Source organism: Talpa europaea (assembly GCF_964194135.1).
Source record: "Talpa europaea genome assembly, chromosome: 3".
Classification (NCBI taxonomy): Eukaryota; Metazoa; Chordata; class Mammalia; order Eulipotyphla; family Talpidae; genus Talpa; species Talpa europaea.
Genome location: NC_140069.1, coordinates 133929056 through 133944186, shown reverse-complemented (window position 1 = coordinate 133944186; position 15131 = coordinate 133929056). Strand labels below are relative to the sequence as shown.

Genomic DNA, 15131 nt, shown 5'->3' with positions numbered 1-15131 from the left:
AAATAGTATTAAAGGTTATTCAGGATGTGTTGAGTCACTTCAAGCTCCTCAGATAGCACTATATAGTTCCTTGGTAATAAATCTAGCCCCAAAACATTTGGATATGTGTAAGTATTAAAACTAACCCACAATATGGACTTGAATTTATTTCATTCTATTTCAGTTTTTGAACCAGGTTCTTTGTCACTTGAGCATGGAAATTTTTCTTGACTGTCTAATAATTTCAGTACTAAGCCACATGACCACAAATCAGATTCTATGTGGCACGGGAACATTTTGAGCATAGAGGCCTGTGAACTGTTTTTTAAAGCAGTTCTGATAAGTGTGTGGTTGGATCTAGTGGAAAGCCAGCTGCCTCCCAAAACCATAGGGGAAACCAGCGACAATTGTAATTTTTAAGTTCGTGTACATCTTTAACATTGTCTCTTGCTTTATGTCCTTCATGGCAGTTCTTAGCCTCAGTTTCAGCAATTTTGCAAAAGAGAATATACTTTCACTGTTACACTCTGATAGTACTGAGCCAGAAGTTTTGCCATATCTTGGATTTGTGTATTCACCTCCAAAATTTAGTGATTAAGTATATTTTGTGATCTTTGGCTCCGTCAGATGAAAAATATATCACATACAGGGTAGATGTTTAATACATCTCTAATTTTCCTTAGGTTTATACTTCAGATACAACAACATCAAATTCGCAAATTCTTCCATATAAGCTCAAGTGTTTTAGGAATGAATGGTACCTGTAGTTCCTGATGCTGGTTGTTCAATACGTTGGTTACATTTCAATCTAATGCAGCAGTATTACTCTGTTTTCTGAAAGAAAATAATCTGTCAAGTCTCAGTTCTATGAAGCAGTTATCAGCCACTGCAGCACAAGTTCAATCCCCAGCCAGTGAGCTGACCCACATGGCACAGTAGACCTCTCGTCTCACCACTCACTGCTTCCCTCAGCAGTGTGTTTCAGTGGATCTGCCTATTTTGCTGTCCACTCGGTCTCTGGTGACTCCTCTCACCCTCCCCCACCACCGGCCTTACACCCCAGTTCTTGTATGCATAAATAAATAAATCTTTATTTAAAAAAAGAAAATATTCTGTGATCCCCTGGGTATCAGGTTTCATTCCAAAAGTCCTTGACTTGAAAAATAAAATTTCCATACTCTTTGCTTTTTCACATGTACACTTGGTTCCCAGTAACAAGATTTAAGTAAATCTAACCTTAAGAAGTTTGGTTTGTACTCATATAGTTAAGTGCTAACAGAACAGCAAGTTGAATAGAAAACAGGTACTAATGTGCTCTTTAGATCTTGAATTGTTAAATAATTTAAAATGATTGTTTTCTGTAAAACATCAGCTTAAAACTAAGTTTTTGTAAAGAAATTCTTAATAAATTTGGGTTATCTTTACCCCTTAAGTTTATTGTAATTGCAATTTAGACAAATCTGAAGAAAATTCTTGAGCATTTTCTTAATTCCCCTTTCTTCAAAATTCAGAAGTTCTTCAATAAATGACATACCAGTTTTGTTTCTTGATTTGAACAAACTATTAAAACCCTTCCCTCTCTTCCCCTCTTTCTTTGTTGGCTATCTATCTGTAGCATATTTAGTGTTTTCAACCAAAATTCTCAGATTTATTTACTGAAAGATTAGATTAATTATGTACTAGCTAATTAGTTTCTTACTGGTTTTGTTTTGAGGGATACTAAAATTAACTTATGGGCCATATTGGATGCCAAAACTTTGTCAATTAATGGTTAAGTCTTTACCCCTGCTTGTTTTTTCCTGAGTAGTGTTGACTGCCTTGGAGGCAGCATTTAGAGAACTGTGCAGTACTTTTAATACTTTTATAGTGTAATATTTATTTTTATGTTGGTCTATTATAAAAAAACATAATGGGAAAGCATATAATGTAAAAAACTTAGGTATAAAAAAGTTATTTTACAGCTGGAAATTAATGACCAAAGTGTATATACGACTTAAATATATGAAGGAAAATTAAAGCTGACTGAAAGAACAATTCAACAAAAATAAGAACCCAGAGGAAGTCAAAATTTTGATTTTTATTTGGAAGAGAAAGGAAGGAAGGGGGATGGGAGCAAACTGTGCATTTGAAAGGTACAGCACGACTGTGGCAGATGTAAGTAATTATTTTAAATAGCAAAAAGAATGAGCAACAGAAGAACTTTTTAACCCAAAGAATACAGTAAAGCTTGTACAGATAGTAAGGTAAGACTTCTATTGAGAAATGACCTTAATTAAAATCATTAAGATTCTGGGTTAGTATTATTTACCGGTATCTGTACTTTTGACATGTTTGTTTACTATGCTTTTTGTCCCTTCTTTTTCTGATACCTTTTGAAACCTTTTGCTTTGGATTGCCTTTGATCTTGATTCTCAAGAGTCTTATGGCAGCTGTTTGATATTTAAAATATTACATAACCATAATGACAGGAACAAAATAATAGCCTCATCCCGAAGAAACTTCCAAGGTATAAATGCCCTGTCTAAAACAATGCCTGCTGCCCATTTGAACGGAAGTCTCGAAATGCTTTTGTAAACTGTTTCAACCCACAGAGACTGGGTGACCTAAAGATAGTACTTTTGGTATATCTTGCAACCAAATCTGGGAAACTTAACACCACCACTGAGGAAACTGAGGAAACCTAGTTTTTGTTATTACTGTAGAGTCCCAGTACAGTAAGCCTTGCTTCCTTTTAAATTTATTCTTTGTGCAGACTTTTTGTCGATGGTTAGAGAATTCCTTGAAAGGCTTGCCAAAAGAGACAACTGTGGGAGCTGTCACCGTGACACACAAACAACTTACAGACTTTCACAAGCAAGTCACTAGGTGAGTGATGTGGGGGTTCTTAAAAGATGTGTGAGCAACAGCTGGGGTATGTAAAGAAAATGTGTTTATTTTTTATACTGTCTTAGTTACAGATATACCCAGGAGTATGTTTCTTGTGTAAGTTCATAGCTTGGTGTCTGTTAAATCTCGAATTTCGTAAATTAGCTTTGGAAGTAACTTGGAGGGAAAACATAACCTTGTTGTGTGTGAATGATGTACGTGTTTTACTGTATATTTATGTTAACTGGTATAAGAGTTTAATGGATAAGCAGAGCCATTACTTCTTACACAAGAAAAATGCACTGTGGGCCTCCCTGGTGGCGCAGTGGTTGAGCCCTGGGTTGCGAAGCTGCCCACAACCTCTGCTGCGCCGGTTCGATCCCCGGCCGCTCCCCGGCCACTGGAGGAGGGTCCCACATGGCGTGCAGACCTCTCCTGCCGCCTGCTGCTCCCCTCAGCAGTGTACTTCGGTCCTTCTGCCTGCTCTGCTCCCCGCTCTGGCTCTGGTGAATTCTCTCACCCTCCCGCGCTTCTGACTGTACCCAGTGCTTGTATGTATGTTTGTATAAATCAATCAATCAATAAATAAATCTTTAAAAAAAAAAAAAGAAAAATGCACTGAGCAGCCCCCTATCCTTCAGGAGTCTGTCTTTATCTTTCTGAGGTCTTTCTTGGGTCTCATCTATTTCAGTGGTCAAGAATGCAGATGTCTGTTAGAAAAATCATTGATTGCGAAACACTAGTGAGGAGTCCGCAGTGAATTTTCACTGTGCCAAAAGATAGTCAAATTCTAACTTTAAAGAAATTATGCAAATCAAATAAAACATCCATGGGGTACATTAGACTATATATCCATTATTTTATCCCACCATTTGGGTTGTTTCTTCCTCTTGGCTATTGTGAATAATTCTGCTATGAACATGAGCGTATAAATCTGTCTTTCAACTCTTATGGATATATATCCACAAGTGGAATTGCTAGATGATTAGGTAATTCTGTCTTTAATTTTTTGAGATGCCTTCATACTGTTTTGCACAGCAGCTTACCGTTTTACATCCCTACTTCAATTGCACAAAGTTCTGGTTTCTCCATATCTACTTTTACTTCATTGCCTGTGCTTTTGGTGTCAAATCCAAGAAATCATTACTAAATCTAATGTCATGAAGCTTTTCCCCTGTTTTCTTCCAAGAGTTTTATCATTGAGCATTTAAGTCTTGGGTCCATTTTGAGGTAATTTTTAGTATATTATGTATACTAAGGGTTCAACTTCATTCTTCTGCATGTGCATATGGTTTCTTGTTTGTCCAGCTTTGTCTTTTTCCCCATTGTGTGGTCTTGGTACTCTTACTGAAAATCATTTGACCATAGGCATAGGGCTTAAGTCTCAGCGCTGTCACCCCCCTGGCCTTGAGTTCGATCCCTGGCCAGAGAGCTGACCCACATATGGCGCAACAGACCTCTCCTGTCTAGCCTGCTCCTCCCTTTAGCAGTGTATTTCACTAAATCTGCCAGTTCTGCTTTGTCTCTGGTGAATCCTCTCACCCCCCCACACCTCTGGCCATTCCCAGTTATTGTACGTGAAAAAAAAATAAAAACAATCTGAACCACCTGAATGCTTTTAATTTAAGAAAAAAATATCATTTGATCATATATGCAGGTAATTTATTTCTGGGTTCTTGGTTCTATTCTATCAGTCTTTGTGCCAGTGTATAGTTTCGATTATCATTGCTTTTGTAACAAGTTTTTTGAAATTGGGAGGTGTGAAACCTCTGACATTGTTCCTTTTCAAGATTATTTTGGCTATTTGGGGTCCCTTGAGGTTATAGATGAATTTTGGGATGGATTTTTATATTTCTTTTTTTTTTTTTAACATTTTTTTTTATAGAGGCATGTTTTATTTATTTGTTTGTTTGTTTTGTTTATACATGCACTGGGTACAGTCAGAAGCGCGGGAGGGTGAGAGAATTCACCAGAGCCAGAGCGAAGAACAGAGCAGGCAGAAGGACCGAAGTACACTGCTGAGGGGAGCAGCGGGCGGCAGGAGAGGTCTGCGTGCCATGTGGGACCCTCCTCCGGTGGCCGGGGAGCAGCCGGGGATTGAACTGGCGCCACAGAGGCCGCAGGCAGCTTTGCAACCCAACGCTCAACCGCTGCGCCACCGGGGAGGCCCTGGATTTTTATATTTCTACACACAAAAAAAAATTGTCCTTGGGATTTTTTTTTTATTTTATTTTCTTATTTTTTATTTATTTTTGTGTAGAACTGAGGTGTAGGCCAGAGGTGGAGGGGTTGAGAGGATTCACCAGAAACAGAGCGGGGAGCAGAACAGGCAGACTGACGAAATACACTGCTGAGGGGAGCAGCAGGTGCGACAGGAGAATTCTGCTAGGTTTAGCAGGGTTAGCTCTCTGGCTGGGGATTTAACTCAAGCCTCAGAGGTGATACCACTGAGACTTAACCCCTAGGCCACCAGGGAGGCCTGTCCTTGAGGTTTTTTTGTTTTGTTTTGTTTTGTTTTGTTTTGTTTTTTTTAATGGGAATTGCCTTGAATCTGTAGATCACTTTGGGTGGTGTTGCTATCTTGGTAATAGTAAGTCTTCCAATGTGTGAATATGAGATGTCTTAAATACTGGTGTAATTGATTTCCTTCAGTAAATGTTTTATAGTTTTCAGGGTGCAGGTCTTTCTCTACCTTGCTTAAATTTATCCCTAAGTGTTAATTCTTTTTCATGTTATTACAAATGAACCAGCTCGAAAAGCTGTTTTATTATATAGTTTATACACATGTAGGAAATTTTATGCATAGTAAATTTCTGGAAAGATAAACAACTAAGGTCTGCAGGTCAGGGAAGACTCATTTCATGACTATACTATTTGCATTCTTGTGAGCATATATGGTATACTATTATAATTAAAACTAGACCTAATTTTAAACAGTTAGGAAAACATAAGGTAAATTCTAGACAATGGTATAAGAGCTAATCTTCATTTCTCAGAATTGCTTTTTGGTGGGGGTGGGAGAATTGATTTCTTAATGTCACTTTCCAAAATGATTTTATTTCTTATCTCCCAGAGAATCTCCAATAGTTTTATTAATGTTAAAATTCTAAATCTCTGAGGGATATTATTTTGAATCTTACTAAGTGATTTAACTTCATACTCCAGAAGTAACTGACTTTTGGCCATAGATCAAGTGACAGTGTGTGGCTAGAAAACAGCATGTGACTGGCACATTTTGCTAGAAGAGGGGATTTCCCCTCCACTAGGGTAGGTTTATATTAAGACTGGGATGACCTTATGAAATTATTTGATTTCTTTTCACTATGAATTTTCCCAGTAGAAGTAGTAGTCTACCTAAAAGTTGTCCTGGTGCAAAGAAGTACAACAGTTGCTTCTCTCTGCTTGTTTTGCTTTATTCCATATAGTGTTATTCAGGAAGGAAGGAAGCAGGATCACGTTGACTAGAAATTCTTTAGCTCAGATAGGAGCCTGGGTGTAGATAAGGATGTTGGTTTGAATCTTACCACCAATTGATAGTTTGAACTTCAGTTTATTCATCTGCAAAACATGGTTAATTAATACCTATCTCATGGGTTTAATAAGAGATACCAGTAAAAATCTAAAGGTTTGGCATGTAATAGGTGATCAGTGAATGTTAACTTTCTCCTTAGAAAAGAAATTGCCCGAATGTCATTATGTACTTGCAAAACTAGCTGGAGCATGTTCCCGCCAGCTCTAAGGCAGCCACCCACACGTTCTGGAATATGTCTCTACCAAAACCATATTCCCTCATTACAGCTAACATGTGACAGGTAGAACATTGAATAAGTCTGAGATAAATGTCTTGGGTATCCCCTAATATGAGAAAAGTCTTGGACCAAGGAAAGAGGACCCAAATACTGCAAAATTGCGAACAATAGTATCTGTGATCTTTGCCTTGTGATGTGGGAAAATATGTTATACTACCAACCCGGCCTACTTGAACTCATTGCTAAACAAGTTTTACAGCTCCTCCTAAAGTCAGACTGTGTGACCTAATGGTGGGAAATGAACAGAAGTAAGAGGTAATGTTAAAGTACTGGAGAAAGACTTTGAGATTGCTCACCTCTTCTTAGTAATTCTCTAGTATTCTTCTTACCCTTCAACCTTCTGTTGTCTGCATGACTCAGTCTCCCTTTCGGTTTTAAGGTCCTGTAACTCCTGCCTCAACATGCTGCTTTGTTTGCCATCCCAGCAGGGAGGGTGAACTGGTTCAGTTTCATTTCAACAAGTCCAAGCCTGTTTTTCAAATGGTACTGGTAATGAATTAATTCCCTAGCCTTTTTAGTTGGTCAAGTTGAAGAAAGCTGGGACTTTTCATTCTAAAATCTCATTCTTGCTTTCCTAATACCACTACTTGTGGCTGAAAGAAATCATCCCGTCTCCCATTCTCTGTCATGGTGTTTGTTCTGTGACCCTTATCAATTGCATGAGGATCTTCAAGGTCAAAAGATGTTGAACATAGGAAGCATTGACATGAGAATTAGAGGCCAGTTCAGGGTGTCTTACGTGTTCAGTTATAAATAAAGTGGAAAAAAGCAGGAAGAATTAAATGCCAGAAGTGAGACAAAAAATAACGCTAGTTTTCAAGGAGCTTTTTAGAAATCCACTTCTTTGGACTTAATCATCAACGACGTTAAGTTAAACATTTGACTGAAATTCTTGAAACCAAAGCGGTTGCTGACAGGGTTGGGAGCAGCTAAACTGCTTGGAGAGACTGAACTGTCTTACCACAGTTCTCTTGTACTTGCATTTTAGTTTCAATGCTTTTTTTCATGTGTCACAAAAGAGGCTAAGGGTGGAGTTATCATTTCTCTTTTAGATTAAACCAAGATCTCTGGTTAAAGGGTAGAATTTAAAACAATAGACATTAGGTTGGCAAGAGAATCTTGAGTCTCTAACTCTGTCCTCAATTTTAGGGTTTCCTCTTGTCTTGGTCGCTTCACACACTACACAGCAGCTTCTCTTGGGTTCTCTTCCATGTAATTGGGAGCATGCGTGATAAGGACTCACTCAACTTGACTGTCTCCTTAGTAGTCAGTGTTGATTTGGAAATAGACTGGACTCCTTTTTTAAAAGCATGTTAAATTCATAAACAGCAGCAGCGGAATTCCAATAAAACCGGAAGACTAAGTGATTACTACATATTTAGGATGGAGAGAGAGTAGACTAAGGTTTGTGGAATATTCTGTTGAACAAGGCCTGGAGTTGAAATCAAGGTTCTTGATGAATTTATAGAAAAGGTGGGAGATCCAGATACAAGCGCTTAATAGGATAGCTCTCGTTTCACCGTCTTTTCTGTTGGGTCACTCTTAGCAGTTCTCTCCCCTAGTGTGTAGCCATCACAAGGAGAGAGAGCTTAGGTTAGTTCTAGACTATAGTCTCTGGTCTCTGAGTTTTTCTGAGCTAGGGAGAGCCACAGAAGGGCGGGCATACTGGGGTGTGATTCCTTTTCCCCACTGCAAAGCTAAGCCTCATGTTCCGTTACCAAAACACTTTGGTGAAGACTGATAACAATGGAATGAAACTGGCACTCACTTGTCTCGGTGACAGTTTTGGACAAAGGAGGCCTTTCGAAAAACAGGATCGGGGCTATTCATTTATACCACCTGGGCATCTTAGTGTAGCTTGAGGACAAAGTCCTGTTTCCTCCTCCCTTTCTGCATGCCTTAACCTTTCCCTCTCTTCTCTCCCTCCTCTCCCCACAGGAGGAAACCCTGAGTAGCTTGTCCAACTAGGAAATCAATGGCTGGTGGAGAATTAGTCGCAGGAGTAGGCTTCGTAAACAAAAGCTGCCTTTGGAAGGAAGGGACTGAGGAGGCCAGGGTGCCTAAGTTGGCTGTGCTCATTGTCAGGATGGTCAGCCTTAGCTTAATGTGTTGTTTTTTTTACTTTGGGGGTTCTACCTTTCTTGTATTTGTGTTAGGGACTTCAACGAATTGCTATTGTTTTAGTAGTCTACATTTACTTATTGTCTTGTTTACTGCTCTGTTATCCTAAGCACCTTACATACATGAACTGATTTAATCCTCACAACATTATGAGGTAGATAAAGATGAGGAAACTGAGGCAGATTAGTAAATAGCCCAAGGACATGGTGGAGCCAAGATTGAAACCTAGGCAGTTTATCTCCAAAGCCCACTCTTAAGGACCATGTAGCTTGTAATTATTCTCATATGCAGTAGTTAGTATTTACCCTTGTAACAGGAAGACCTGAAGCAGAGTGAGACAAAGGAGAGAGCTCGTCGCAGAGTTGGGGCAATTTTCAGTGTACCTCAATATTATGGTGGTTCTTCTCTGTATTTTTGTCTTTCTCATCAGTCAGGGACCAACCTACCTTTTCTTTTTTAGTGCTGAGGAATGTAAACAAGTTTGCTGGGCCTTGCGAGACTTCACCAGGTTGTTTCGATAGCTCACACTCCTGCACTGTGCCTGTCACCCAGGTGAGTGGTGTCTGGGCTCCAGCTTCCCCCTTCGCTGCCAGGGGTGCTTGGGGATTTGGACAGGTTTTAATGTCCATCACTCACACTTGGAAAAAGTGCTGCAGATGGTCTATCATTAAAGTAGTAGTTCCGCTGAAGTCAAAAAATCCGGCTGCTTTTATTTTTAAAAATGGAGTTCTTCTGACAGTCCAGAATGAAGGTACCTGAGCAGCTATAGAAATTTCTGCCTTGAGGTTGCTTTTATAAAATGCTCACTATCTCCTGGACCACAGTTATTGACTATCTTCTCTCTTTTCTCAGGAATGTCTTTTTTAATTAGAAGACAGGAAGAAAACAAAAACCAGACTGTGTCCCACAATCAGAAACCTCCATTGTGGCAGAGGGGCCTTCACCGCCACCAGGGCGTCCCGCCAGACAGGGAGAGACTCCAGCCTTCCGAGGCCATCCTGAGGAGTTCCTGTTTGGGGGTGTGAGGGAAAATCAGCGCGGTTTAAAAAAGACGGCTGCAGCCTATCCGGCGTGGTGGGAGGGGAGCTGGTTTCCTGGTGAACTTGTTTCTAAAAGGAAAAATAATTTTAAGGAAATAAAAAAGGCAAAAAAAACTGAAACCAGAACTGAAACATTCGCCTGGTAGCAAATGACACGCACACATACACACAACATACATGCTACCAGCATGTGTGCACACAGAAAAATAAAAGTACAAGCTTTCTGTGAAACGAATACAATTACTTAGGGAAAATGGAAATTCAATGAATTAGATAGCTGCGATTGGAAGACAAGGGTCAGAATCATCTCTTTTCTGTTTTGTCCTCTTTCTCCCACCCTCCCTCCTTTCCTTCCCCCTTCCTCTTTCAAGGGACATGAATAGAAAGTTCTCCCCAGCTGTTTCTTCCGACCCTTAGAGTGGTTCAGACAAGGACGAGTAAGCGAGAAGCCTGTTTTGCTTATATCATGGTTACAGCAGCACTAGGACCTGTCAGGGTCAGAATTCATGTATATCCATCGCTGACCCTATTATTTCTCAATCCACTTCAAATCCACATTGGGTTGCCATCAGCCTTGCACAGACGAGCCAAAATTGGGGTGAGTGGGGATATCAGTGTATAGTCTTAACTTTTAGGCTTTTTTTTTTTTTTTTTTTTTTTTTTTAGATTTTCTTTTTTTAATGTTTTACCCATGTGAGAAGAAAAAAAGAGGGTGACAGTGTGGACAAAAGTGTTTACAGGGCTTATTGTATTTTATTAAAAAATGTGGAGCTTATTTAACTTCATGGGCGGGTGAGGCGGGAGAGGGGAGCCCACAGCAGCCCTTCGTGGCTTGAAGGAGTCGTGGCCCTGCACAGGCGTTGGGTGTGAGGGCACTGTTCTGTCTGGTGGTCTCACCATCTCAAGAACAAATCAACAGCAGAGAAAAAAGAAAACAATAAATTTTTAAAATTTAATCAGTGTTTGTTTTTATTTCCTTTCACGACTAGGTCACCTAAATAAGCAGTTTTGTTATCTGATAGACATCAAGGTACGGAGTTTAAAGAGCAGGCCCCTGCCCTTCATGTAATACCACAGACCCTTCACATTTCCATGAAGTGCTTCATTCTGCATCTTTTATTTTTCTAGTTCACTGAAAAACTCCTTTTATCTTTTTATAGAGCAAAGAAAGTGGATTAAAAGGAAATGTGGGATATTCTTTCCACGATGGCCTCCTAAGTAGATTGTTTCCTGACCCACTGAGTATTCAGTCTTTGAAGAAAAAACAAAAACAAGCAAAACAAACCTGTATTCAAATATCTGATATACAATAAACCACATATTTGAGATCTACAATTGAGAAGCTTTGGCTAAGAGTGCACCTATGAAACTACTTAATCAAGATGGTGAACATAGCCCTTTCTCTCATTTGTTCATGCTCGCCCATCCTCCCCCATGGCCAGGCAGCCACCGCTGCTTTCTGTTGGTGTGGATTAGTTTGTATTTTCTTTTCATACAGTTTGTTACCATAATTGAACTTTGAGCCAGTAATAACCTTGACTGCAGGGCTACCTTAATACCTGGAATCAATGAAGTTAAACTTCCTGATTAAAACATCAATGGTGGGCCTCCCTGGTGGCGCAAGGGGCTAAGCACCACACTATGAAGCAATCCGCAGCCTCTGCAGCACAAGTTTGATCCCCGGCCAAACGGAGCTACCCACATGGCGCAGCAGACCTCTCCTGACTCGCCCGCTGCTCCCCTCAGCAGTGTACTTTGATCAATCTGCCTGTTCTGTTCCCCACTCTCTCTCTCTCTGGTGAATCCTCTCACGCCCCACCCCCAACACATCTCTAGCCCGTACTCCAGCTCTTGTATGCATAAATAAATAAATAGTTAAAAAAAAAAAAACATCAGTGGTACTCAGAGTTGTACTCTCTAAAGAAGCATTACTTAGAAGGGTAGTAAAAATGAGTGTGGAACTGAGGAGAGTAAACTGTCAGATTCTGGACATCAGCACATCACCCCAGCCATCTCTCATTTTCTGGTAAAACAGCAAAACTTCAATGCCAAATCCAACCCTTGGTCCTTGTAGCAACCAATATGACGCTCTATTCAAGGAATTGTGCTTTTATACATGGGGTTAAAAATACATGTAAGGCTTAATAATAACCACTACTAATGTCAAGAACATCCTCTCCATTGCTATAGTATTGAAAACCAGAGCTCTCACTAATGTTGGGGCATCCCTGCATTTCTATCTGTGGGTCTTATTGTTTGAAGGAACTGGACTAAAGCAGTCTTGTTACTTTTTTGGCATAGCAAGAATATTTACCTAAAGTTTAATTTTAAAAGGAGCAGTTTGGGATCAGGAGATCCTTTTAAAATCATGTAGATGTTTAAAAAAATGTAGATGTTGTGTTCCTGCACCACATTGTCTAGTGAAAGCAGAATGAGTGTCTTGCATCTGAACCTGAAAGTTCCTTGAAGTTCCTGTAGAATTGTCTGTTCCCTCATTTCCATGATTGGCTTAGCCAAGAAATTTTAGTCCTGACTGTGGAACACAAATTGCCAATTGGAGCTCTTCCCAGCAGGATTGCAGTAAAATAACTTGTAATTTTAATGTACTTGCTCATAAAGATGAATAACTGAGGATGTAGGATAAACAAGACCCAAAGGAGCTTGTGTTTGTGAATAGCATCAATACCACAAATGCAGCTTACATGCCCTGTGGCCCTGGTTTCACTGAAATCTTTTCACAAAGATGAAAACAGAAATCCAGAGAAGTTAAAAATCCAAGGTTGTGCCACAAGGTGTGCCTGAGCTCTTGATGTCCGTTGCCAGCCAATGAGAAAGTTGCCTTTCAAGAGCTCTCCTCTGACAAAACCATCACTACCTTCTATCCTATGATGTCTCAAGTATTAGGTCCTTTTTTGTCACTGAAAAGCTAAATGAGTGGAAGTAAAAGAATATTTACTTGGATGAAAGTGGTGGGGAGGAGGGACTTAGAAAAAGGAAGTGAGGGAAACTTACTGGGTGCCAGAGAGAGAAGTTCGACCATGTTCTGTGGATTTCAACTTGAACTCCAGCGGAGGCCACCGGAGCTCCCAGGTGCTACCAAGAGGAACCTCAGGGAACAGTGAACTGTAAAACACACTGTCCCTCCTTCAGCCTCTGGAATGTGTTATGTCTGTCACTTCATTTGGGTGACATCCACAACTGGCTACTACAACACAGAGATCTATAGGAAATGGCATGTGCTCATTTTGCCTTTTTTTTTTTTTTTTTTTAAAGAAAGTAGGAGCCTGAGAAAGATTTTCAGCACTAGCTGTGTGGCTTGCAGTCTTGGATGAGTCGGTGCCCCAGTGGGTGCCTACTGCCCACTTGCAAGCTTCCTTCTTCGTTTACTTGGCCGTCTCCCTGCTCCACCTTTCAGCAAGGATTGCAAGCTCCTATGCTTCCAGGGACAAGGTAAGGAAGGAAGAGTGAAGCAGGTGGGAGAGGACTATTGGACTGAAAGGACCTGCATTTCCAGCTGATTATTGCCATTGGGGAATGTGAGATGTTTCCATATTTGCCAATTTTTGAAGCCAAGCTGGAAGTCAAATCTGTAACATCTAATCTTAAAAAAGTACTGACAGCTAATTTCAACATGAGAAAACAGGCCAATGGGGAGAAAAGGTGCTCACCTTTGTAAATGACTGAAAACTAAGGCTAGAGATAAAGCAAGAGGCCTCCCTGGTGAGGGGATTAAAATCAGAACTATCAAGCTATCGCCAGCCACTGTGGCATGAGTTCGATCCCTGGCTAGGGAGCTGGCCCACATGGCACAGCAGACCTCTTCTGCCTTGCCCGCTGCTCCCCTTGTTACAGGGCAGGGAGAGGGGCACCCCAGGACCCCCAAGCCTTCCTGCTCTATATAGGTTCTGCCATCTGCCACATCAAGACAAAACATACAGACCTTTAATGGAAATGAACTTTAATACAATTAGTGTGCAATACAGAAAAGGCAAACATATAGTTTCTAAATCAAGCACCCAAAATTACCCATCCCCTCGTGGGTAAAAGTCTACCCAAATGGGATTGGCCCAGAGCAAGTTCTGAAAGTCCGCCACAAGTCTAATGCACCTTCTGGCGGGGACCCACAGAAAAGGGTCAGAAACAACCAGACAAGTCTGGGAGGAAAAGATCAAAATCAAAATCAAGATAAAAGCTGCCATTGTCACCTCCCCATGGGTCTCTCCCTAATCTGATTCAACCAGTCCGCTACCAAAAGGCAAGCATAGTTTCTTCGCATGTCACTCTGCTCCATGTGCCTCCTCCAGGTCTCATTGCTCTCCATCCTGCTTCCTTCCTTTACAGTTTCCTCTCCAGCTTCTTCTCCCTGCTCAGCTCCCCTCCTTTGAATGGGGCAGGGAACTGTCTTTTCCTGGGCACCACCCTGTTACACCCTCAACAGTGTATTTCAGTCTATCAGTCTGCCTGTACTGCTCCCCACTGTCTTTGGTGAATCCTCTCACCCCACCCCACCCCCACCACATCTCTGGCCTGTACCTCAGTTCTTATATGCATAAAAAAGAAAAGTATCAGGTGGGGGGGTGGGGAAAGGAGGGATTGGGGTCAAAATAAAGGGGTTGTAATTGTATGGCGAATATAAAAATAAAATTTAAAAAAAGAAAAGTATCTGTATATATTAAAAAAGATGAAAGCAACTGTGTGTAAACACTCGTCAAGTTGATAAAGTTTCTTAGGGGTATAGATTACTTGTGTACAGTATGAAGGGGGGATTGCATTATAGTGGAGAAACCTGACAAACACCACCTGATTAGGGTCAACATCAGTGGTGATTCATCAAGGTGATTAGCATGTGCCATCCATACGACGCAGTGAGGATGACACGTCTTCTCTGTGGTCTTCCTTACAAAACAGGACAAACGCATCAGCTAAACCCCAAATGCGGGACATTCTAAAATCTACCCTCAAAAGCATCAAGATCATAAAAACAGAAAGTGAGAAATTGTCAGACCAGAGGAAGCTGATAAGGAACTCAGATGACTAAATGTAATGGGGTTACCTGGATGGGCTCCTGGAACAGAAAAAGGATACTAGATTAAAAAAAAAAAACTGATGAACTTTGAATAAACAATGGAGCTCATTTAATAATAGTGTTTTGTGTTATTTCATTAGTTGTGACAAAAGTCTAAAAATGTAAGACGTTAACAGCTGGAAAACCTGGGTACGAATATATAGGAACTCTGAACCACTTTTCTGTAAATCAAACTATTTTAAAATTGCTTATTTAAAAAATAAAAACTGTGGCCTCCCCAGTGGCGCGGCA

General features: G+C 40.5%; 1 protein-coding gene across 1 annotated transcript in view; it reads left to right on the top strand.

Moving 5' to 3' along the window:
* Positions 1-9882, top strand: part of TNPO3 (transportin 3) — a gene marked incomplete at its 5' end in the record, with an annotated part of 74099 nt that extends 64217 nt beyond the window's left edge. The window contains 3 exons of the mRNA XM_084230376.1: positions 2732-2844; positions 9235-9326; positions 9627-9882. Coding sequence (XP_084086502.1) covers positions 2732-2844; positions 9235-9295 — 174 coding nt within the window. The 3' untranslated portion in view covers positions 9296-9326; positions 9627-9882. The remainder of the gene's footprint in view (positions 1-2731; positions 2845-9234; positions 9327-9626) is intronic.
* Between the last annotated feature and the right edge of the window lie 5249 nt (positions 9883-15131).